Below are 25,210 nucleotides of genomic sequence, written 5' to 3' on the forward strand. Positions count from 1 at the left end.
TATGACAAGCACCTGTAATTCTGCCCCATGTCAGTGCTAAGGCTACTACTTTGTAATATGCCACTATATGCAGGTGGGAAGACAGGATTGGTCACACATCCTCCTGCTGGTGCAGACTAGGCCCACACTCAATGGAGCACCATCCCCGACTGATAGCAGGGATGACACCCTGTGAATTCAGCTGCTCTCTCAATCTCCTCCTCTATCTCTACACAAAGTCTGGACCCAGAGGAAGTTTGTTTAGAATGGCACCATAAGAAGAGGGGAAGATGGATGTATGGCTCTCCTGGGGACTTCTAGGATTCCTGGGGGTTCCTGAAGGCTCCTGAGGGCTCCTGGAGGCTCCTGAGGTACTCCTGAGAACTTCTGGGGGGCTCTTGAGGAATCCCAAGGGCTCTTGAAGGCTTCTGAGGACTCCTGGGGTTCCTGAGGGCTCCTGGGGGCTATTGAGAGTTCCTGAAAGCTCTTAGGGGCTCCTAGAGGCTCCCAAGAGACTCCTGAGGGCTCCGGGGGGCTCCTGAAGGTTTTTGAAGGCTCTTTGTGGGACTCCTGAGAGTTCCTGGGGCTCCTGAGACTCCTGAGAGCTCCTTTCAGTGCATACATTTAATGTTTTACATTATCTTTAGACACATGTAACTCTCTCCAGAACAATCAGGTTATGAGACTGAACTGGAAGTAGGGAGCAAATATGAATTGAGTTCATGTGTTTTCTGGGCCTCTATGAATACAGTTTTCATCCTTTTCAAATAAGGAAAATTGACATGCATGTGTGCGTGTGTGCATGTATGTGTGTGTGTGTGCTGACATGCTTGTGTGTGTATGTGTATGTGCGTGCTGACATGCATGTGTGTGCATGTGTGTGCGTACACACATGCTGTGTGCATGTATGTAGTATATGTACATGTGATATATGTGCATGTACACATGCCTGTGCATGTACAAAACCCAGAGAAGGTCGTCACTCTGTGACTCTCTACTTAGTCTTTTGAGACATTGTCTTTCACTGAACTTGGAGCTAGGCTGGCAGCCATCAAGCCCCAATGATCTTGTTTCTGCCTCATCCCTGTCAGTGCAGGGCTTACGGGCTTGATTGCAACTACAGGTGGACTCTGCAATCCAAACTCAGGTCTTCCTGTTCACGCAGCAAGTGCTCTTACCAGCAATTCATCTCTCCAGTCCCTTCACTTAGCATCTTTTAAATGGCAGGAGAATTGACAGTTATAATTGTAGGACTGAACCAGTTGACCCATGACAACCTCCCATCCCTGTATTCATAGGCATTTGTGAGGTTTCTGGACACAACATCTCCATCTTAAACAGAAGCTTTAAAACTGAGGGCAGGAGTTAGTGCTGGTTCTCTGGAGCCAAGCTAGGTATATAGGAAGATCCTGTGACTTTCAAAGGACCAAAAACAGAGAGAGTGTCAGACAGTTCCTCACTAAGGAGCAGATTCTGCCATAATGACTAGCTGAACTTGGCCACCCATACCCTGCAGATGTCTCCCTCTCTCATCCATCTCTCTACTCTTTTTTCTTGCTCAGATTTAGTTATTTATGTATGTGAGTGTTTTGCCTGCGTGGATGTATGTCCTCCACATGTATACCTGGTGCTGTCAGAAAACAGCATTGGAGCTATTGTATTGGAGTTCTAGTCAGCTGTGAGCCACCATGAGGGGCCCAGACTTGACATCTGGGTCCTGTGCAAGAGCAACACGTGTTGTTAACTGCTGATCCATCTCCCTAGCCCACCTTTGCTTATTACAGACCCCAGTCTTAACATCTTAGTAGCTGGATTTGGAAGCTTCATGGGCTTTGCAATTTTTGAGATGGGGCCCGTGTAACCCAGGATGACCATCAACTTACTGTGTAGCCAAGGATGGCCTTGAACTCTGAACCTATCTGCCTTTACTTGGGGAACCCTTGCATTATAAATGTGCATTACAGTACACCTGGTTTGCATGTTCTGGGCATCAAACTTATGACCTTGTGCACATCTCTAGCCCCTCCTAGATTTAATTTCAACATAATTCTTATTTCCCTTTCTCATAGGTCATGTGGTCATTGACTGTGTGCCTTAGAGGGTGAAAACCTTGGGCTGTGGAGACCATGTTTTAGCCCCATGGAGACCACTCTTCTGTTTCCTTTCAAGCCACTTCCACTTGTGCTCACACTCTGAGAGACACAGTGAGATACTGGGGTAGGTGAGGGTATGGGTGGATCAGAGTCACAGGTCTCAGCAGGGGGCTAAACCCTCAGGACACTTGGTAGCTTCTGCATGGAGATTCCACCATATTAGGAGGATCATAGATTACAAGTACAGAAAAGTTTGGGTGCCAAGATCCACTGACCTGGGGGTACTCCCGAAGAGATGGTGGATGACGTGGTCAGGCCCACACCTGCGGCAGTCATGGCAGCCACATCGATAGTGTAGGTGGTGAGCGATGACAGTCCTTGGATCTTGTACTCGTGGGTCGTGCTGTTGAGGGTGTGGGTGAGCCGAGAGTCATTCCTCCCATACACCTCCCAGGAAATCTGATAGCCTGAAAGACAATGGAAGAGCTGAGCCAGATGGGCCAGAAGTCATCCTCCCTGAGGAGCTCTGGGCCAGCAGGAGAGCATTTGAACTCGGTGGCGAATGGAAGGAGGTCCTGGTCCTTCCTCTGTGTTCACACAGAGCCTCTGCTGTGCCCTCTGTGTGTTTACACGGAGGCCTCTGCTATGCCCTGTTCCTACCACAAGGAGTTCTATAAGAATAGGCTCTGGGACAGCAGGAGCTGGTGCACGCACAGACAAGAGAGTGACAGATATGACCACCAGCCTGCAGCGCTCTGCTGAGCTCACATTTGTTGAATCAAGAGACCCTGCAGTGGTGTTCGCAGTGTCACAAACTGCTCTTTTCATTACCCGGTCTCCTGAACCAGTGGCTTGCTCTAGGGTCCCATCTCATGTGTGGAAACATTTCTCCTGGGTGTGTATGCATGTGCTTGCCTGCATGTGTGCGTGCGTGCATGTTTCCTTTCCTTGATGTGATGACTGACAGGCTGCTCTTCCTGTTTTCCTTTTACCTGCCCCCTTTCCCCTCAGTTTTGCATCGCTTCAGAGCTTTGCCTTGCTCCTTACTGAAGATGCTATTTTCTAGGGTGAAAAAATTAATTTTCCTCCTAGTTCTCATCTCAATCTGGCAGGGCCTCCTGATCACAATTTATTTAGCCTTAGATTCCATCATGACTTGGGCTTAGAGAAAAAAAAAAAGATCCAACTAGAGCCTGAGTCAACCCCTTTGGAGGGGAACTGATGGGATTAGAGGGCGCTTAAAGTGTCTTGTAAAGAGGGGACAGTGATGGAGAGAGCTCCTGGGTCCTCGGGCAAAGGAAAACTGCTGAGGATGCCAGCTCTTCCTTCTCTCAGTCAATAAGCTCAGGGATATGGAAGCTCTAAGATGCAGCTCAGCTCCCTCTCTCTCAGATGAAAGCCATAAATAAAGTTAGAAACTGCTCTTGCGGGTGATGGAAACTTAGAGGATGGTGCCTCGGGACTTTAATATTTGGAAAAAAATGTAATGTCAGAACTCACCCCCTGCTCACTGTCCCCATAATCATAACACAGTGTAGTAACTACCAAGCACCTTCAGGGAGACTCAGATGTTGAGGGGGGTGTGCAGCTGGAATAGCAAGGCAAGAAAGACCACCAGAGGGATGTTGGCCCTGGAGGCCTTGAGGTCAGCAGGGCATGTGAATTCCACCAGCCAGTGGAGGAGTGGGTCAGCCTCAGGCATGTGGAGCATCAAGCTTCCCTACTCTGTGTAGGCTGCTCCCCTCTCCTTATGGCGCTGGCAAGAGCTGTTCCCATGCAGCCCTGGGTTGCCATCTACTCCATGCTTGCCCAGTGTCAAGTCTTAGGCTCTCTTTCTCCACCCACTCCCTATACTGCAGTTTCCATGGAATGGTGCTAAGATCTGAGTACTCCAGTTCAGCTTCCATGGATGGGTGCTGAGATCTGAGTACCCTTATCAGCTCTTTCTTTATGTCTAATTTGAAATTTGGTGGTGGTGGGGGGTGTAACAATAAAAATGTCACTTCTATCATTTGTAAAGGCTGATTTTGACTGTCAATTTGATAAGCTCTAGGATCTTCTAGGAGACAAGTCTCGGGGCATGCCTCTGAGGAATTTTTTAGATTGTATTAACTGAGGTTGGAAGACCCACCCTAAATGTAGGTGGCTCTCTCTCATGGACTGGGGTCTGGGACTGGATGAAAAGAGAGAGAGAGAGAGAGAGAGAGAGAGAGAGAGAGAGAGAGAGAGAGAGAGAGAGAGAGCGCTGAACCCCAGCATTCATCTGGCTTTGCTTCCTGACTGTGGACGCAATGTGAGCAGCCACCTCTGACTGGACTCCTCCAACTAGAAGACAAATTTGTTTATTGCTAGGCATTTGGTGGAACTTTGCTGAGCAAGAAGACTAACCAACGTAGCATCAGACAGTGCGTTGCTTTAGGGTTGCAATCATGATGCAGTAATGCTTCTACTTTTTCTTGTATTTTCTTTTATCTTGGGGAGTGGTGGCCTCAAACTCACAGAGATTCACTTAACTCTGCCTCCCTAGTGCTAGGAGTAAAACTGCGTGCCACCATGTCTAGTTTTCTCATTGTGCAATGGCTGACACTCTTCTAAGGGGAGGACAGCATAAGGGCATCCTACCCTAGCGTGGTGAGGAAGGGGGATGGGCACTAGGGCCCAAGAGGGCATGTGATCCTATGTGGAGTAGGGGGATCCAGGGCTCAATGTGGTTGAGGCAAAAGAAGGGAGTTTGTCTCAAAGTATGTCCCAAGCATTTCACCTGGGCTAAGTCGTGCAACCCACACACACACTTGACAATGAGATACTGTTATCCTCACTTTACAAAAAAGAAAGAAAGAAAGGCACCCTAGGTACTTTCTAGAAACCAACAGTCCTGCTCCAGGGCCATCTTCTCTGACTGGCTGGCTGGCTGTGGCAGGTTTTGTCTGATTAACCTCTAAACAACATGGGATTCTGAGTCACTCTGAAGGCCCAGGAAGAGGAGTCTTTGTTGAATGCTTGTCTGCCAAGAGATTCTATTTGTTTAAAAGCTGTTCTTTAGCAAAATTTACCAAACACAGCATCTTGTTCATCACGTCAACCCAGAGCCAAAACACAGCAATTTCAGTGTCTTCAGTAAGCACGGTGCTACCGGCATCTGCTAGAGTCCAAACGGATCGCACTGTAGGCTCAACTTGTTATAGAGATAAATGGACGCCAAGTGGACAACTGAAGAGTTTGTTCTCGGGCTGGGGAGGGGCTCACTGATGAAAACACCATCCCCAGAATGCATATTTAAAAAGCCAGGTGTGGTGATTTATGCTTGTAATGCCGTTGCTGGGGAGGGGTAGACAGCCAGGTCCCTCGGGCACAAGGGCTGCCAGCCTTGCCTAAGTGGTGAGTACCTGACCAAGTCTCTCAAGATGTATAGTGGTTGGGGATGGATCAATGCCTGAGGTTGACTTCTGGCTTTTATCTGGCACCCACATCTGCACACATGTAACTGCCTCTTACCCCCAGCACACACACACACACATACACGGCCTCCTCTGGAGGGCATAAGATTAGTGCCAACAGAGATCTGAGAACTTCTGATGAACAGTATAGTGGGATATTGCCACAGGGCAGAGCAGTGGGCACTTGGTGTGTAAGGATGCCCCCTCCCTTTACACATAGCCTTAGAGACGTGTGGGGTGGATGTCAGCAGCTCTGGCCAGCAAGTGCTTCATCTAAGTGCAGCTTACAGGAGGAGTGAGCAGAGCAAGGAGTTGCCTAGAGCCAGCATTCCCAGCTACCTCCAACTGTGCTTCCTACCTGCTGGGAATGGCCCTGCTAACTGAGACTAACGACCACGGGAGCTTCAGAAATAATTTTCTGTTGATCTGGAGTAAATTCTCTACAAGAGAGTAGTGCATCCAATCACAGACTGTCTGTCTGCATCCTGGCCCTCATAAATCAGAGTTTACAGGGGAAGAGTGGGAGATGCTGCAATTTACAACAAGAGCACAATGGGCAATTTACTCAGGCAGGTGCTCTGCCGCCCTTGCTCAACGCTTCCTTCTTATTTTGACCACACAATAAAAGGGAGGCACAGAATGGGGACAGTCACTGAGGGTCAGACTGATAAAGCATCATTTCTGACAGACACCCACCATAAAGGTCACATTGCCCACAAACAAACCTTTAGCTGCAAGTGGCTTCCGAAGCCACCTTTCAGCAGTGGGTAGTTTTATACACATGGTGTCTTTGAAGGAGAGGGAGTTGCATGCTAACATTCCCTGACCTAAGCTCAGAAGGCCAGGTTTGTCTGCAAGCGTGTGTGTGTGTGTGTGTGTGTGTGTGTGTGTGTGTGTGTGTGTGTGTGTATGTGTGTGTGTTTCTAAATAGCATGTCTTGTTGAACCCAGAGTTCACCTTTTCCGGGAGGACTCCACTTCCTTGGTGCTGGGAATTTAAGTGTGCTCTGTGCATCTGACTTTTCACATGGGCTCTGGAGAATCAGGTCCAAATGCACGCGCTTTACTGACCTGATCATCTCCTTCACCACAATGTTGACCTTCTAGGGGGAACAGGCTCATTCTAGGGAAGACTCATGATTTGGGGCTGGGGGGTGTCTACCAACAGGCAGGGCATGAAGTATGGAGTGAATGCACTGAATGCAGGTGTCTCAGGGGACAATGAGGGCTGGATGGCACATAGCTAATGACAGGATCATTAGCTCTCAATCTGCAAGAGCTTCCCCTCTATAGTGCTTTTCAGACGAGCAGGCATCACCCCAGCTTCTGTGTAGACAGGTTTTTACAGAGTGGGAAGGAGTGGAGAGAAGCACAGGCCAGACAGTGAGGAGTGAGCCACTCTGGTCTTGATGTGAAGGGCAGGGTCTGCTTGAAGCTCTGACTAACAGTGGGGGCGGCCTGTTCACTCAGCCGAGGCTACAGTGGAAGCAGGCCAGCAGGATCCAACTGGGAAACATTGGAGCTCTGAGGGTCAGACTCCATCATAAACACCAGCCAGCCATTTGTGACTACAGGTATTTGTTTAAATAAAGTATGAAAATGAGTTCATTAGGCGCTATTAGCTGGCGAGAGCAGATGACCATAAATTGGAGGTCCTGGCAAGTGGCTTTCAGTCATGGAATGTTGGCATAGCTCCACTGCCTCCCCTCAGGCTATAAAACAAGAAGGAAGGGTGTGGGCATTTAGGGGGGGTGTGGGAGTTCAGGAGAAGTGGGGGTGTGGGTCTGGGACTGGGAAGCCCTTCTGGGTTAAGATGCCTTCCAAAAAGCCTTGGCCAGTTTCTAGAACACAGTAGATACCTTGAACTGGGGGACAGCTTGCCTTTCTCACTCTTCAGTCCTGTTTTCAGAATCAATGATAAGCAAGGCTCTGATTCAGTCTCCAGATGGGTCCTGGGGATCTGAACTAGACAGATGTCCTTCTTGGGCTATAGAGATGGCTTGGTCAGTAAAGTGCTTGCTCTGCAAGCACGAGGGTTTGAGTTCAGTCCCCAGGACTCACATAAAAATGTGGAATCTGTTTATAAACCTAGTACTAGGGAGGTTCCAAACCAATGAGAGACCTATTTTTAAAGAAGCACGGTGGATTATGCTTGAGGAAAGACACAGGATGTTTTCTGGTCTCCACACATACAATATGCACACACATCTGTGTACACATCAACAAAGTCTCTTTCTCACACATCTACAGACCACACATCTACACATGTACACTCTCTACTCATCCACATATCCACATACACACTACACATACACACATGTGCACACACACACATCCACACATGCACACCCTCCACTTATCCACATATCCAGATATGTGCGCACTCCTATTACATGGATGCACCATCATCTCTCTGTTCCCGTTTGTTTCTGCCCTCTGACACAAAGCTATACTAACCCATAGCAGGTCTCTGCTGCCGACTGAGTCCCTGTCTATCTCCCCTTGAGCCCCTAGGTTTTCCTCCTCTGCTCCAGGCTTGGGGAAGCACTCTTATTTACATGCTCTCTATTTGCTCTCCTATATGGGAAAGCACCGTCCACAGCAGATCTGGGCTCTGATGCCTCACCCCAGTAGCAGCCATCTCTGGTTTGGGAGGGAGTGCAGTCCAGGATAGGCAGTCAGGTGAAGAGGTGTATGCAGCTTAGTCAATGGCTGGGGTCTGGGGTGGGCTAGTTCCAAGGTTCTCTATGTGATCTGAGAAGTTCTGTGAGGGACTCTGGGGAACACAGCCGAGAAGCTTCATAACTGGTTGCCAGGATCATTGCTGAGAACTCAGTGGCAGTGACCCTGTTGCAGTGACAGCCTGGGCTGTCCCTTGGCTGACAGTCTGGGATATCCCTTGGCCAAGCCTACCTCACAAACCAGTTTCAGAAAGTTGTTTCAAGATCGTGGAGCACTGTACAATTGGATAAATCTTACCTTGAACAGAGCTGTTTCTACAAAAGACATGGGCAAACCCTGAGGAGAGGAAGCAAGGTGGTCCAATCCAATGGGGATCCATGGACCGAGCAGCTTGGTGGTGCCCAGGAGGTGGCTGGGCACATGATACACACTTTTCTCAAGTTTGTATGCATTAAATGTATATGCAGATGTTCATGCAGCTGTATGCATGTGGTGGCTAGAAGGTCTCTCAATGGTCACGATCTAGCCAATTAAGCTAGGCAGCTGGCCAGAAATCCCTAAGGACCTGCCTGACTCTGTCTCCCAAACACCGATGTTACAAATACATATCTTACCCTGAGTCAGCTTCCCAGCACCATTTGTGCTGTTACTACATGCGTTTTTTTTTTCCACATTTTTGGTGCACACAATCTGAAGTCATTTGGAGTTACATATAGTGCTGGTAGGTCTTTCTTTGGCTCTGGGCTTGGGGAAACCCACTGCAGGCTGTGGGTAGGAGAAAGGGACCTTCCAGGTAGAACCACAGTACAGTTTGCACCTTACTTTCAGCACGTGATTACAGAGGCCCACCTCTGAGCTGTGTGATCATGGGGCCTTCACCCTCAGCGTCCTTGCTAGGCAGTTGGGGTAGAGGACATGAGCAGTCAATCATAGAGAGTGAGAAGCAGTATGTTGCAGTGTTGAGGAGGTGGCACAGCAGGGGAATGTTCAGAGGGGCTAATGCTCAGGACGCTCACATATGGCAGGGACCCACAGCACACAGTCTGGCTGGCAACAACAGAACACCTTGCCTCTTATCACAGCACGGCTTGTCTGCTCAGTTCTCAGACATGACTCAATGGAAGAACACGAATTTCCTTCAGTAACTTACCGGAAATCGCAGTTACTCACTGCCTAGCATGGGGAGGACCCAGTGACAATCCATAAGGACATATCAACAGAGTCTTGTGATGACCCTGGTGCCGGTGACACATTCCTTTAATCCCAGCACTTGGGAGGCAGAGGCAGATGAATCTCTGAGTCCAAGGCCAGCCTGGTCTACAGAGTGAGTTCCAGGACAGCCAGGACTGCACAGAGAAACCCTGTCTTGAAAAACCAAAAAAATCCCCAACCCCCTGCCATGTGGGGAGGGGGTTATTGTCATGGGACAGCCATGCACAGGTTACCCTGAGCTTGACTCAGAGATCTAGGGGCCGAGGACCCCTTTGAGCCTGAGGCTCTCCATCCCAAGCCTTTGCTAGCCTTAGGTTTCTCTCAGGGTGTGGTGGGCAGGGACAGAATGTGGGCTCTGGAGCCAGGACTCCAGGGCATTGTTCTCCTCTTGCAACTTAGGATAGAGCTGGGGAGTGGAGATGTCAGCCCTGTGGTTGCTGCCCCACTGGCAGGTCCCGCATGCACACAGTAGGTAGGTTGGCTGACGGCAGAATCTACAAGCCTTACCTGTAACTTGGCTAGAATATCAATGCACTACCACATTGTCCTGAGGACTGAGCTAAATACATGAGGAAAGGTATCAAAAACCAATGGATTCTTGTTGCCCAAAGAGAGCTCTGCAGTGTTAGAAGCAGAGGATAAACTCCCAGCTCTGAGGCTGCTATCTACACAGGGAGGTAAGCAACACCTCCTAGCACCGCCCACCATCTGGGTTATGGCCACCACACAGCCAGGAAGACTTGTCAGCTACTCCCAGGAGGCCTGGGTCCACTCTTGGCAGCATTGTTGACACGAAGGATGCACTTCCTATTTTCCCCTTCCAGGGAAAGGGCTGCTTACCCGTAATGATGCCATTTCTCTCCAGGGGCTCCTGCCAGCTGACCTTGAGAGAGGTGTCCAAGATCTCTGTGAAGCTCAGGTGCCCCACAGCTCCCGGTCCTACCAATTAAAAATAAAAAGGTCTGTTAACATGAGAGCCTGGAGCTCTTTGATCAGACCTCCGTGGACAGCTTGAGCTGCAGCAAGGAAGTGTTGAGACGAGGCCAGCAGAAGCCTGTAGGAAAGAAACACCAGGAGGCAGGCAGGCAGGACTAGGGGCCGGGTTCTCAGGGCATGCTCTCTGTTCTTGAGTGTGTTACTTTGCTGGCTCTGTGCAGACAAGCAGGGAAGTGAGAAAAGTGGCCACGGGAACGTCAGACACAGCTTCTCTTTCTCTCCGATCCAATCCAGTAAAATAATGTGTTTGGTTAGACCTGAAAAAAATCAAGTGCTTGGTAGACTATCACTTCTTTAGAATCCTCCATTAAGGGGTCGGGGAGTGACTCCATAATAGAATGAGTTGCCTAGAATCCCCCAGTGAGGGGCTGGGAGGGTGGCTCAGTGCCAGAGCCCCCTGCCTAGAATCCCCCAGTGAGGGGCTGGGGGTGGCTCAGTGCTGATCCCCCTGCCTAGAATCCCCCAGTGAGGGGCTGGGGGTGGCTCAGTGGAGCCCTAGTGGGGGGCTGGGGCCTGCCTGCCAGAATCCCCCAGTGAGGGGGGGCTGGGGGTGTGGCTCAGTGGTAGAGCACCTGATTAGAATCCACCAGTGAGGGGCTGGCATCATGGACCCTGTGGGAACCAGAAAAGAAGCCTAGGGCCAAGGGCAGTATCTGCTCACCTGACCCAGAAGTCTAGTTTTTGGACTCTTGTCTCCCAAGGGACTTTTCAGGAGCAAGAGAAAGTGCAGTAAAAGTCCTGCACCATAACATCCTGCCTACAGGGATAAAGGAGTTTGGAAGACCTTACCCGGCCCTATACTCCTCTCAGCTGAGGACTTGCTCGGCCAGAAGGGGAGCACTCTCCTACTCAAGGTGCCTTACCACAGGATCCCTTGCAAACCTGCTGGGAACACACTCACTGTGAACTCAACGTCTTGCTTGGCCTTCAGGAGAGGAGGTCACAGGCTCTTTTCTGCCTCCTATCAGCCTTGCCACACAGGCAGTAGCCTGTGCCTGGCTCCTCCCTGGAACTATGATAAAACCCTAATACAACACATGAATTTTAAAATAGGCAGATCCTGGGAAGCCGTACTCATGGAGCCTGAGATCAGCCGAGCCTTCACAGGGGGTCTGAAACCCTGACAAACGCCACTTCTCTTAGTGAAGATGGTAAAATGGGATGCTGTCAGGACCATGTCATCCTCCCCCCGACCACAAGCATCCAGAAAGACGTCCTGACGGGTTTTTGAAGTGGCTTGTTCGCCTGCGATCGATGTTGTAGCGGAGGAAGCTTTCTGCTCTTTTTATATTCCCAGTGTTTCTGCTTCCTGGATTCTTGCCCAACTGTGCTGTCCTCTAACTCTGTTAATGTCTAGCTTTCAATTGATACTCTCTCTCTGTACTGCCACCTCCCCCAGTGTGTTCCCACTTCACGGGGGCTCTGCCGAGGGCCTACAGCTAGCAGAGCTTAAGTCTATGGCATAGCAGAGGCCAATTGCCAGGGCTCCAGCCCAAACAAGCTGCACCCAGAGACAACTGCAACCCTACCCTTGACACCACCTTCTACAAAGGACAAATAGGCCACCTACTAAAAATGGTGGTTCAAGGGCAGGAGAGAGGTTTCCGTTGAGGATCTGAGTTCTTATTCTATTTTATTATATTCTTTTGCAGTTTTCCAATTTCACGTCTGTGTGTGGCTATATGCATGCTTGTCTGCCTTTTTCACATGTGGGGCCATCATACACATGTACAAATATGAATGCGTGTGTGTTTGTATATTGTGTGTGTGTGTTTGTGTATGTGCTAGCGAGTGTATGTGTGTTTGTGATATATGTGTGTCACCGTGTGAGTGTGTGTTTGTGACTGTGACTGTGTGAGTGTGTGTGTGTTTGTGACTGTGTGTATGCTTGTGACTGTATGGTTGTGACTTGTGACTTGTGAGTGTGTTTGTGAGTGTGTGTTTGTGACTGTGACTGTGTGAGTATGTGTGTGTTTGTGACTGTGTGTATGCTTGTGACTGTATAGTTGTGACTTGTGAGTGTGTGTTTGTGAGTGTGTGTTTGTGACTGTGTGAGTATATGTGTGTTTGTGACTGTATGACCGTGACTGTGAGTGTGTGTTTGTGACTGTGTGTATGTTTGTGACTGTATGGTTGTGACTTGTGACTGTGTGTTTGTGACTGTGTGAGTGTATGTGTGTTTGTGACTGTATGTTCGTGACTGTGAGTGTGTGTTTGTGACCGTGTGACTGTTTGTGACTGTGCATTTGTGAGTATGTCTGTATGTTTGTGATTGTGTGAGTGTATGTGTTTTGAGTGTATACACATGCATGCATGTGGAGACCCAGGGTTGGTGTTGAAATCCTTCTCAATGCCCATCTAACCTATTCATTGAGGTAGCTCTCTCAGTCAAACCCGGAGCTTGCCCACATGTCTGGTTTTACTACCTGATTTGATCTGGGAATCCTCTGTCTCTGCCTTCTAAGACTGGAATCACAACCAGGTTCCACACTCACCCAGCATTTCTGTGGGTTCTGCGGATCCCTCCTCAGGTCCTCACGCTTGCCTAGCAACTGCTTTAACACCAGTCCCAGGATCTGAGTTCTATGCCCAGAAGCCTCTTTTTCAAAGCTGGTGTCCCGCATACATTTATGACTCCCAGCTCTTGGGGCAGAGACAGGTGGACGCTGGAGGTTCACTGCTCAGCCAGCCGAGACTAATGGGTAGCTCTGGGTTCATGAAAAGTACCAGTGTCAACAAATAGGGTGAAGATACGGGACCTACACACACACACACACACACACACACACACACACACACACTCACAACACACATTCACACTCACTCACCACATATAGAGACGAGTCTCAAAATAGTAAATAAATGTATTATGTTAAAACATGGATCTCAAGTAATTTTGTTAACTGTTTTTTTTTTTTTTTCCACTTGACATTATATCATGACAATTTTCCTCAAGTGTTTTGAGCTCAAAAGTTTGAGGTCTTTAATAGCCACAAGGTATCTGCTGCATGAATGACCTTTTTATCTCTCCCCCAACTGTCCCCATTTGGGACATCTAATGATTTTCACTGGTTTTCATGGTAGATGGTAACATGAGGCTCCTTGGGGTTTTGTTTGTTGTGTGTGTGTTTTGCTGATTGTTTTTGTTTTTGTTTTGTTTTGTTTTTTTGAGAGGATGTTTTTGCTCTTTTTCCCAGGCTAGCCTCAAAGCCCTCCTGCCTCAGCCTCCTCCTGAGTGCTGGCACAAGTGTATACCAATGTACCCAGTTAGGGGTGCCCTTGCCTATGGTCTGGGTGTGTGCCTGTAACTACTCCCTCAGGTACCCTCACCAGACAATGTGTCCTTGACACAACAGTTGCCTGAGAGCAGTCAGGGGCCTGTGGGAACGGACTGAGGGGCAAAGCCAAAGTCAAGGGCAGAGATGCAAAGGGTAACACAAAGCCTCAGCGTGGCAGAAAAAGAGTGGGTTGTAGAGACACGGCTGGCAACCAGGCAGAAAAGTGAGGGGATTAGAATTAAGGCTGAATAATGACAGCCAAGCTCAGCAGGACTGAACACAGCAGGTCTACTCACTTCATGAACACTGTAGGACTATTCCTTTCACGCTTATCTCCAGAGTCCCTGCCTTTAAACAAGACCCCTACCACATTCCAAGGGTCGCCTACCCTTTTGCCATTCAGGGACACTGAGTTATAGGGCTTCCTGGTGCCGTCTGCACTGGGACACAGTACAGGGAATGTTATGACCACCTCTTGTCAGTGGTCCCTGAGAGGACAGGCTCAGACACAAGGAGAGGGATACTCACTGTCCTCGTGGGTCCACACGAGCTGAGGTGTGCTTGGAGGCCCGTCCCCCGGCGTGGTAAAACACAGGACGGATGTGAAGTAGGCCATGAACTTCTTCAAGTTGGTTATGTACCCATGATGGGTGCCATGGAAGTCAGGAGCAATTGTGACAGCAGTGACAGTCTCGGGAGCATCTGCTGGCCACGCCAGGAGCTGGTAGGGAAAGGGTTAAAAAAAGACCCCCTTTAAACAGCATGTCCTTACTTAGCTGTCAATCAAAATTATATTTTACAATTAGTATGTCTTTAAGGAAAGCATAGTCACAATTCAATAAATCCATAAATGCCACAGCGTTTTTTCCCCCTTTTCATGGGATAAAACAAGAGATTTACACATGTAAAAGAAAGCACTCTGCTTCGAATCTACACCCCAGCCCCTCACTGGGGGATTCTAGGCAGGGGCTCTACCACTGAGCCACACCCAAGCCCCTCACTGGGGGATTCTAGGCAGAGGCTCTACCACTGAGCCACGCCCCCAGCCCCTCACTGGGGGATTCTAGGCAGGGGCTCTACCACTGACCTATATCCCTGCTCACTTTTTGCATTTTTAAATCTTGAGACAAGGTTTTACTAAGTTTCCCAGCATGGCCTTGAACTTGTTCTCCTGCCTCAGCCTCCCAAGTAGGTAAGATAGTAAGGCTTGGCTTTATATGTTATAATCCCGTTTCAAAAAAAGTTGAGTTTAAGATATGACTATACATTTTTTGTACACTCATATACATATATTTATCTGTATGAGTGAAGTAGCTGCTAAACTTGTTACAGTAAAGGACATCCCCTTACATCTCCACCTTCTTTTAGGATACTACTGAACAAGAATTTTTTTTAACAGTGAGGAGCAAAGATGACATCATCCGTTAATTCAACTAATTAGCATGAGGAGATAAACACAGATATTCTGCAGATAGAAGTCTACCTTGACTCAAAATAATTCAGAAGGAACAGTCTTTATGATTTATAATTTATGTAATACTAGTTTCCTGGAATGGATTTTAGGAGATAGGTTAGAAATTTTAAATAAAGGGCATATACAGGAACTGGGAATGTAGCCCAGTTGGTAGAGAGCTTAGCTATCATGAGGGAAGCCCTGGGTTCTACCCCAGTACTACATAAACCCAACATGATGTCATGTGCTTATAATCCAAGGACAAAGGAGGTAGGAACTGGAGAATCGGGAGTTCAAGGTCAACCTCAGGCATGTACTGAGTTTGGAGCCAGTCTGCTATATGAAATTCTGTTTTAAAAACAAAACAAGAAATAGCATATATGCATCTGTGTGTGTGTGTGTGTGTGTGTGTGTGTGTGTGTGTGTGTGTGTGTGTGTGTGTCTGTGCATGTTTCAGAAGCTGCTTTTTGCTTAGGCAATGCTAGATATGTGTTTTGCGTTTTAGTTTCCTGACACAATGCATCTCCGGGACGGAGTCATTCTGAAAGCCAGTAGGCAGCAGGATGCATCACATCTGTGCAGATCAAACTGACAAGCCAGCCATCAGAAGCATGCAGTGTTCTCGCCACTCAGACCTGGCAGGGAAGTCAAGAGTGATGGAGTCTCGGGTTGATCAGTACAAGTTCCCTTCAAAAAATGCATCTGCCTTCAGATACCTCCAAGGAAGAAACAGAGGCTTGGCACCTTCCTAGCCGGGCCTCATCGCAGACAAACAAGCATTTGAGGGAGCCCATCTCAAATGTCAGGCAACAACCTTTTGAAGATGAAAGGATTAGTGGTTCACTCCTCTCTGAAGGGGCTCCCCAAGACTCCTGCTAAGGGGCTCATAAACCCACTTGTGCACAGTGAAGTCAGACTCCCAAGTCCAAAAGGAGAAGTTCACATAAAGGAAAGAAACTGTGCTTCTGGAATGTGTATCCAAGGTTTGTTCATTCATTCAGATTGGGCAGGCACCCTACACCCGAGACTCTTCTCTGGTCTCTATTCTTTTAAACAGAACTATACCCAAAGCAGAGAGGAAAATGGTCTCTGTTGGACAGCAGTCTCCTCTCCATGAATCCCTGCCCTTGATTCTGTGTTCTCCCCAGAGAATATCCTGATCTAGGAAGAAGTGGTTGGACACAGGCTAATTCCAGTGAGCCCAAATAGATCTCCCCTGTTGTGTGTGTGTGTGTGTGTGTGTGTGTGTGTGTGTGTGTGTGTGTAGTGAATATGTGTGCCCACAGCTGTGTATGTCTATGTGATGATGAATGTGTGCACATGTATGCTGGCATGCATGTATATGTGTGCCCATGGGTGTTCATGCATGTGAAGCCCAGTGTCTCCCTCAATCATTTTCCATATTAGTTTTTGAGACAGTGTCTCTTACTGAACTTAAGACTTACTGATTGTAGTAGGCTGGCTGGCCAGCAAACCCCCAGATCCCCCATCTCTGTTCTTCCGATGCTGGGATTACAGGTGTGCATTACCATGTGTGGGTCTGTTCATTTTATAGATTCTGAGGGACCGCCCAAGTCCTCATGTGCATATGGCAAGCACTTTACTGACTGGCCCGTCTCCCAGCCTTCCCTGAAGTCCATTACTCTGACCAGAGGCTGTTCTCCTCTGACCTCTTATCAATTGATCATTTGAATTTCTGGCTTGGGATAGCTGAGATGACAGAGAACAAATGGCGACCCAACCAAGGTTGCAGTACTCTGTGTTTGATGCCCTGGGTTTTTGATCACATACGAAGGGTGGAAGCCAGTGTATGATATGATCAATACTGCCCATGAATGCCCTTTGGAGGTTCCAAAACCAGGCCAGGTACCTTGTATCCCTGGTTGATGCCGTTGATGAACTGCTGGGGTGGCGGGTTCCATAGGAAGTGCACGGTGGTGGAATTCACAGCCTCTGCCTGTACATTCTGGGGGGGTGCAGTGGGCACTGTTCCCATATGGAGGCAGAAGGTAGCAGCACAGATGACAGGAGGCCCCACAGGAAGAAGAGACAAAAGAGAAACCTCAGTCACTACTCAGGACTCAGGAGCAATTGCAGCGCAGATGGAAGGGAGGTGTGTGTCTCCCAAGCTAATCTTTGTGCGAGAACAAAGAATTGGTCCATTTCTGTAGAGAGTTGCTTCCTGAAGGCAGAGGCAAGAGCTGTACTAGACCATGTCCCATCCCAAAGATTGGAGATGGGCAACACACTAAATATTTCTCTATTGTTTCCTCAATTACCTCTATCGCCACCTCAGATCAACATAGCAAAGGCAAGAGTTCATCTAGAATGGCATTCCACTTCCTACTATGTTCCAAGGTCCCCTTATCCTTCCCAGTTAGGTTTTATTGTTCACTTGACACAACCTGGGAAGAGAGAAACTCAACTGAAGAACCACCCATATTTGATTAGTCTGTTGGGAATTGTCTTGGCTGATGATTGATGTAGGAGGGCCCAGTCCACTGTGGGCAGCGCTATTCCTAGGCAAGTGAACCTAGATTTGTGTAGTATAAGAAAGCTAACTTAGCATGAGCTAGTAAGCAGCATTCCTCTGTGGGTTTTGCCTTGAGTCCCTGCCATCAATTACTCCCCTCAGTGATAGACTATGACCTGGAAGTAAAGCCAAGTAAACCCTTTCTTGTACGTTATTTTAGGTCATGATGTTTATCCTATCAGTGAAGAGGAAACTAGAATCCTGTTTGTACTCCACATAAAAAGATTTATTTATTTTTACTTTATGTGTGTGGATGTTTTGTCTGCATGTATGTCTGTGTGCCATGCATGTGCCTGGGGCCCAGGGAGACCCAAGAGGGTGTTGGATACAATGGAACTGGGCTTATGAATGGTTCTGAGCTGCCATATGGGTGCTGGGAACTGAACCTGGGTCCTCTGCAAGAACAAGAAGTGCTCTTACCCACTGAGCCATCGCTCTAGCCCCTTCTACTGCTTGTGGGTTGATGCAGGATCCCAGAGATGATATTTAAGGGGACCTAGAGCTTTCTGATCAGCCTAAGCTGGCCAGCCAGTGAGCCCTGGAGAATCTACCTTTCTGTCTCCCCAACCCTGGGATTGTAAGCTTGCACCGCCATGACTGGCTCTGGGGAATCACGGTCAGGTCTTTGTGCTTTTTAAGGCAAGTACTTTACACAACGAGCTACTGTCCCAGATGCCCAAGAAACTTAGAGGAAGGAAGGGTTTATTTGGCTTTACTTCCGGGCCATAGTTTATCACCAAGGGAAGTAATTCTGGCATGGCCTGGAGGCAAAAGCCATGAAGGAATGGTGCTTGTTCACTGGCTCAAACCCATTTCCCTCCTCCTGTGTGTATTGCTGTTCGTTCATACACAAAGAATTACAGGCAACTAAAACCTGAGCTTGGGAAGCACAGTCTTTCCCTGGGAAATCAACATCTACCGGTTATTCAATAGCAAATGGTCAACCCCCAGAACAGACATACAAGTAACATTGTACACACCGAGCAGGGAGCATTTATGTATTTTGGAATATATGTGAACGGAATTAATAAAAAAAAAGGGGTCATAAGTTTGAAAGAGAGCAAGGAGGAGCATATAGGAGGGTTTGGAGGGAGAGAGGGGAAGGGGGCATGATGTAATTATATTACACATAAGCATCGCCTGTGACAAAGCCCAGGGTGGTGCATGGTCATGTTAGGAATGTCAGCCTAGAGATAGGGATGTGGCTCAGTGGGTAGAGCACTGCCTGGTATGCTTGAAGCCCTGGGTTCATATCTAGTACCATCTAAGCCATATGAGATGTCAGAGGCCTGTTATCTCAGCTTGGGAAGAAGAGGCAGGGGATAATCCACAGCTCTGTAGTAGTCTAGGTTAGACCCTCAAACAAATGCACACATAACCTCATGTGCACAGACCTTTGTCATCCCTTCTCATGCAGAGGTGAAAGAATCAGAACCCATCGAGTCTCTCTGTTGACTCCTCCCGACCGACCGTGTTTTCTAGCCATCCGCCATCACCCATAGCCACGGCCTCCCTCCCCACATCTGAATGCTGTGGATCAAATACAGTCCTGAGGACAGCTGTGTCTGGGATGCAGCCTGTTGGAGGGGATATCAGAGCCATGGAGTGAAGTAAAGCCTGGTAAGCAATAGGACAATGCCTCTCATTAGCTCACAGACCTGAAGAGGTCGGTCTGGTAGCCACACATCCGGAAATAGAAGGAAGAACAGGGACTGCTCACCAAGACGGGGAGGGGTGTGTGTGTGTGTGTGTGTGTGTGTGTGTGTGTGTGTGTGTGTGTGTGTGTAGAAATAAAAAGAGAGAAGAGGGATGTGGGAGGAAGGAAAGGGAGTGGGAAAGAGAGTAGAAGGGAGGGGAAGGAGGGGGAAAGGGTGGTGAGGGAGGGAAGGATGGGCCGATGTACCGCTGGGCTAGGGAAAGTTTTCTGAGGCAACTAAGGCTGACCCTTCAGGATCTTCAGGTGGAGAAACAGGGATGCTTCACACAGAGGAGCAAAGATAAGACGTGTTGGCGTTTCACAGAAGAATTACACCAGGCACTTGAGGAATAATTAAACAACTTGGAGTTATTACCCAGACACCCAAATAAATAAGTAAGTAACATTACAGACAAGAAAAGAGACTCACAGACAACGATCCCTCAGGAATACAAGTGCAAAACGCAATCAAGAAAATACTAAACGATCAGATTCAGCAACGCACCGCAATGGTAATGTAGCCTTACTGGTAGGATTTATCTAATAAACACAACAGTGGTCCAATATTTGACTATCAATCATGGAAAAGTGCCAAACCAACAGAATGAAGAAAACCCAATCTTAATAGGGTTAGGGAAAGCATTTGATAAATTTTAAGATCTAATCATGATTAAATAAAAAAGACACCTCTCCACCAAGTAGGAATTTAAAAGAACCCAGTAAACTTGATAAAGGGCATCTATAACGGGCCTGCGGCTGCGATCTCATTTGAGATGAGCGCCTGAAAAATGCTGTCCCGAGAGCAGGGACAAGGAGGGACGCAAGACATCTCTGCGGCTTTTCTATTCTGCAAGTCCAGGCCCGTGTAGATGAGAAAAGGGGAGGAGGCAAACAGTTAGGGGAGGTGCAGTATGACTTTCTACCTAGAGAATCACATCAACTCCAGGAAAGCATCTAGACTAAGAGAGGCTAGCAAGATTACAGGCTGCAAGGCCAAAGCTCACAAATCAATTCTGTTTTTTAAACACAAGTGAATAAATAGGAATTGACGCATTGGTAAAGCGCTTGCTGTGCAAAGTGTGAGAGCCTGAGTTCAGAGCCCCAGCACCCACATTAAGGGGGTAGGAGGCCCTCTGGGGATCATTAGCCAGCCAGCCTCACCAAACCAGTGAGCTCCGGGCCTAAGGAGACATTTGTGCATACACACACGTGACCCTTCCCCCACATCGAAAGTAGCAATGAAAACGTGAAATAGATATAAACCTGTCAGTGTGTTAGATCTGTAATCTGAAAGTTACAGAGGAAGATCAGGTAGGCAAGGGGACTGTTCTCTAAAGAGGTACAAAGCTAACGTGAATCCATCACATGATACTCTTAACCGACTGAAAAGGAGATTTTTCAATTTATAGGGGGGAAAAAAACCAAAGGAAGTAGAATAGCCAAACTGATTTTGAAGAAGAAAAAAAAAGCTGGATAAGCTTTACTGCATAATTAAAGATGGTATAAGTTTATAGCAATTAAAACAGGTAGCCCTGTGAGACAAACGAGTACAATGTCAATGCCACAGAGAATTCCGGAAATGAGTCCCACAGGTACCGACTGGTGATCAGGACAGCACACACGATTCTACAAATCCTGGACACTGCCATCGCAATACAAAGAGAGCTTCTGGCAATGCCTCGTGCCCATGGATCACACGGCTTCAGTGCAAGCCTGGTGCTCCCGAACTACTAGCAAGGGGTGCTACTGGGCTAGGGGACAGTGTGCAGGGATGGTGCTCCAAGGTCCTTCTGTGAGATGAGCCCGAACCGAAGGCCACACAAGGCTGGCTGCAGAGCATGGCAGCTTCAGTGGCCTCCCAAGTGCACTGGTGAAGCGAGGACAGATGGTGCTGCACCCCTAAGGTGACAGTCACTATTGATTCCCACATGGACAGGATCTCCGTCACCTGGGAAAGGTGGCCCTGGTCAAGTCTGTGAGAGGCTTCCTAGGCTGGTTTAATGGATGTGGAAAGACCCAACCTCAGCACCATCCAAGGCCCCGGGGCTGGGGAAACAAAGGGAAAGCAAGCTGAGCAGCAGAACTCACCTCTCTGCTTCTTGTCTATGCATGCGATGTGGCCAGGTGCCTTACACTCCTCCCGCCATGCCTCCCCTACAATGACGGGAGTACCCTCAGACTGTGAGCAAACGTCAACTTTAGGTCGCTTTTCTCAGAGCATTTTCTTATCACAGCCACAGGAGGAGTAACTGATATGGGGTGACGTACTATCCAGCAATAGAGAGAAGCAATTGCTTTAATACATGATCACATGTGACCCACAAATGCATTGTACTGTAATCCCAGCACTTGGGAGAAGGAGGTAGGAGAATGAAGAGTTCAAGGCAAGCCTTAGCTACATACAAAGGTTACATGGGACCCTGTCCCCAAACAAACAAAAACTTGCATGCATTGCACTACTGGAAAGGAGCCAGTTCAGAAGACTCCATATTGAACTCCTCCCTCTACTTGGTAGTCTATCAAAGAGAAACTAGGAAAGAAGACAAGTGGCACCTGAGGACAGGTATGGTTAGATGTATGGATGCAAAGGAGCAGGATTGGGAAACTGAGCTCATGTAACTACCCTGTATCAACCACTGTAGCCATAGTAGATGGAAAACATGTGTCTAAAATGTGACACTGAATACCACTAAAGGAAAATTATACCACTAATTATCTCAAATGTATCAGTAAGTACCAGACAAAAACATGAGCCTCTCTCTCTGTCTCTCTGTCTCTCTCTCGTGTGTGTGTGTGTGTGTGTGTGTGTGTGTGTGTGTGTGTGTGTGTGTGTGTACTGTGGTAGGAAGCCCCTAGGGAGTTTTCCTGGCCACTGCCAACACAGCCATTTCCACCTGCCCCCAACCTCTAATACCTGTCCATAGCTCTGTTAATTCTTGACCCAGAAAATCAAGTGGTTAGTGCTTTAAATCTCTCCATTTGGTGCTGGTCTGTATACAGTAACAGAAATAGGGACAACATGGGGCTGGGGAGATGGCTCAGTGTCTAAAGTGTTTGGATTCCAAGCACTCACATAAATGCAAGGCTTGGCAGCCTGCCTGTATTCCAGTCTTGGAAGAAGAGATGGGATTCCCCAGAGCAAGCAGACTAGCCCTATTGGTGAATTCTGGGTTTTATTGAGAAGTCTTGTCTAGATGAATAAGGTGAGAGAATGATAGGGGATGGTTCCTGACATCAACCTTGGGCCTCTGTGTCCTTGTGCATTTAAAAATATGTACACATATGCAACACACACACATACATGCACACAAATGCAACAACACACATAGCACATGCACACATACATACATGCACACATGCACTTGCATACTTATATGCACACAGGCACACAAATATACATATTCAGGCAACACACATGCACACATGCATACATGTTAGCACACAATGTATACATGCATGCAAGCTGGCACACACATGCATGCACACATACTCATGTGCATACACACATGCACAGTGAAAACAAAACAAAAATGAAACTAGAAAAAGAAAAAAGAAAAAAGAAAAGGAAGGAGGAAGGAAAAAGGGTGAGGAGTCAGGGGCTGCTGGGAAGTGTCTGAGGGATTTTTCCCCTCTTGGAGCCCTCTGTTAGTTTTCCTTTGGGTTCTCCTGAAAATGAATGTGCTGAAGGGTCTCTTTGGAATAAATTTATTTCTGTCAGGCTGGTAACACTAGGAGGAGGGAGTGATCCTTAAGGCTATTCTTAGACCTTTCCTTTCTTATATTGCTGGCCCCTTCCTTCCTTCCTTCCTTCCTTCCTTCCTTCCTTCCTTCCTTCCTTCCTTCCGTCCTTCCTTCCTTCCTGGCCACCATAAGGAAGTAAACAGTTCTGCTCCATTGCACAGTCCATACCATTATGTCCTGTCTCACCGTGACCCTGAAACACCAGGACAGAAACCATGAGCCAACGTAACCCTTCCCCCTCCTCTGCAGTGTCACAGCATGGAAAGCAGACTCTCCTAGGCAGTCTGGGTGACTCTGCTCCGGCATTCCATCAGCCCCAATTACTGCCTGTGCCATTCCGGCAGGCTTTCCTGCCACATGTTCACCTCTCTGAAATAAGCCAAGGAGCAGATGTTCGATAAATGCATTCTGCATCATTTAAGGAAGAGTCCTTTCCGGGTTTCCTGAAGTTTTGAGATGGCTTTTGCACCTTCTCTTTGATCCCTGCCGGGTGGAAATCCTGCCCTTCATTCCACAGCCAGCACCTCTCTAAGCCTTAGGGAGGTCTCAGAGCACCAAACACTAGGGATGACCTCACCTGATGGGGCCAACAAGGAAGCTGCTTCCTGTCTGTAAAAGTTGATTTTGGTTGTCAATTTGACCATATCTGGGATGAACTAAGGAACACACCTCTGAGTGGATCTGTGAGCCCATTTCCCCACATTTCCCTGAGGAATTAACAAGATGAAGAATGATCCCCTCTCAGGGTGGATACCTACTAGAAGCCACCCAGACCTAATCACTTGTGAGGGAAGGGCTGCTGATTTTGCCTGCCTGCCTTCCCTTCTTGCTGATCACTGTATCTACTCTGCAGCTGCCTCCACTGATGTTCCAGCCAACCTTTGCTGACATCAGAACTCAGTTTCTTTGTCCTTCCGACAGGGACCGGAGTCCCCCAGGCCATCAGAGACAGGTTAGGACTGCTGAGATCTCCAACTTCACAGGCTAAGCAGCACTGGGTTCGAAGTCTCTTCAGCAGGCAAACATTGTTGGACCACCAGTCTGTATCTGATAAATGCCCTTTGTAACATACATTCATTCTGTCAGTTCTGTTCCTCTAAAGAAGCCTCACATCTACACCTTCCCTTCTCCTTACACAAAGTCTTGAGTCATAGTTAAATAAGGAACCAATCAAACAATCCTTTCACCTGAGCAACCTGACTATGGGGCCACAGCATCCCCCACTCTGGCTCTGCCTCTCTACCCTCCATCCTGGATGGACGCCTGTTATTGCCACAAGCTCTATTAAGACACTAGCCATTCTTCTCAGGTCTCTTGTGTTCCCAGATCCCTTGCTTCCTTTTCTCCTAATGACTGTCATTAGAAGTGACTCATATACTTGAGGACAATGGAGCCGAAATATTTCCCCAAGAGAGACAAGAAAAGAGCTGTAGCCAGTAAGTTCTTCCAGGCAGTGTTTTCAAAGGGAAGAATAGTAACAGCGGCAGAAGAGGTCTTCATTAATGTGGTGACTTCACCCTGGTCCATCTGGAGAAAGGACAGGCACTGGCCCATAGGTCCCGGAAGAGTGAGGCCACAGCCTTATTCTGAAGAGCTGGCTTCCAGCCCAGCCTCCTCCCAGACTTCCTGTTGGAAGCTGCCTCCGACTGCTACTCAAAGTAAGGCCCCTGGGGACATTTTCTCCCCATTGACTAGCAGCTAAGGTCTGCACTCCTAAGGGCAGTCCTTGAAGCAAACTCAGTCTGCTGGAGTAACAGGTATCAGGTTCTTTTCTGATTTATGCTGAAAAGAAGAAAAGGTATGTGGTGGTGGGGAGGGGATCTGGGCATGGTGGCACATGCCTTTAACCCTGCACTTGGGAGATAGGTGGCTCTCCGTGAATTTGAGGCGAACTCAATGTATGCCAGGACAGCATTTCACTAAGTAGTCACAGCCCTGCCCAGGCCTGGTCTGTTCTCAGTGTTAAACTGCACATAGCCCACACCTCTGTATAACTCTCTATTCGCAGACCCAAACACAAGGAACTCTGCCATATGGGGATGGGGTGGAGGTGGGGCTTAGCTAAGAAAGTTAACAGAAGGAAGGCAAAACCAGGAGCAGGATGGAGCCAT

The 25,210-nt window shown here is 48.1% G+C and overlaps 1 protein-coding gene across 1 annotated transcript in view; it reads right to left on the reverse strand.

The window, feature by feature from the left end:
• The window catches only part of Sdk1 (sidekick cell adhesion molecule 1), a 429,935-nt gene that overhangs the window by 163,009 nt on the left and 241,716 nt on the right, over positions 1 to 25,210 (reverse strand). The window contains 4 exon segments of the mRNA XM_032887198.1: positions 2,348 to 2,539; positions 10,243 to 10,341; positions 14,205 to 14,397; positions 17,000 to 17,115. Coding sequence (XP_032743089.1) covers positions 2,348 to 2,539; positions 10,243 to 10,341; positions 14,205 to 14,397; positions 17,000 to 17,115 — 600 coding nt within the window.

Source organism: Rattus rattus, chromosome 16, assembly GCF_011064425.1.
Source record: "Rattus rattus isolate New Zealand chromosome 16, Rrattus_CSIRO_v1, whole genome shotgun sequence".
NCBI classification, from domain to species: Eukaryota; Metazoa; Chordata; class Mammalia; order Rodentia; family Muridae; genus Rattus; species Rattus rattus.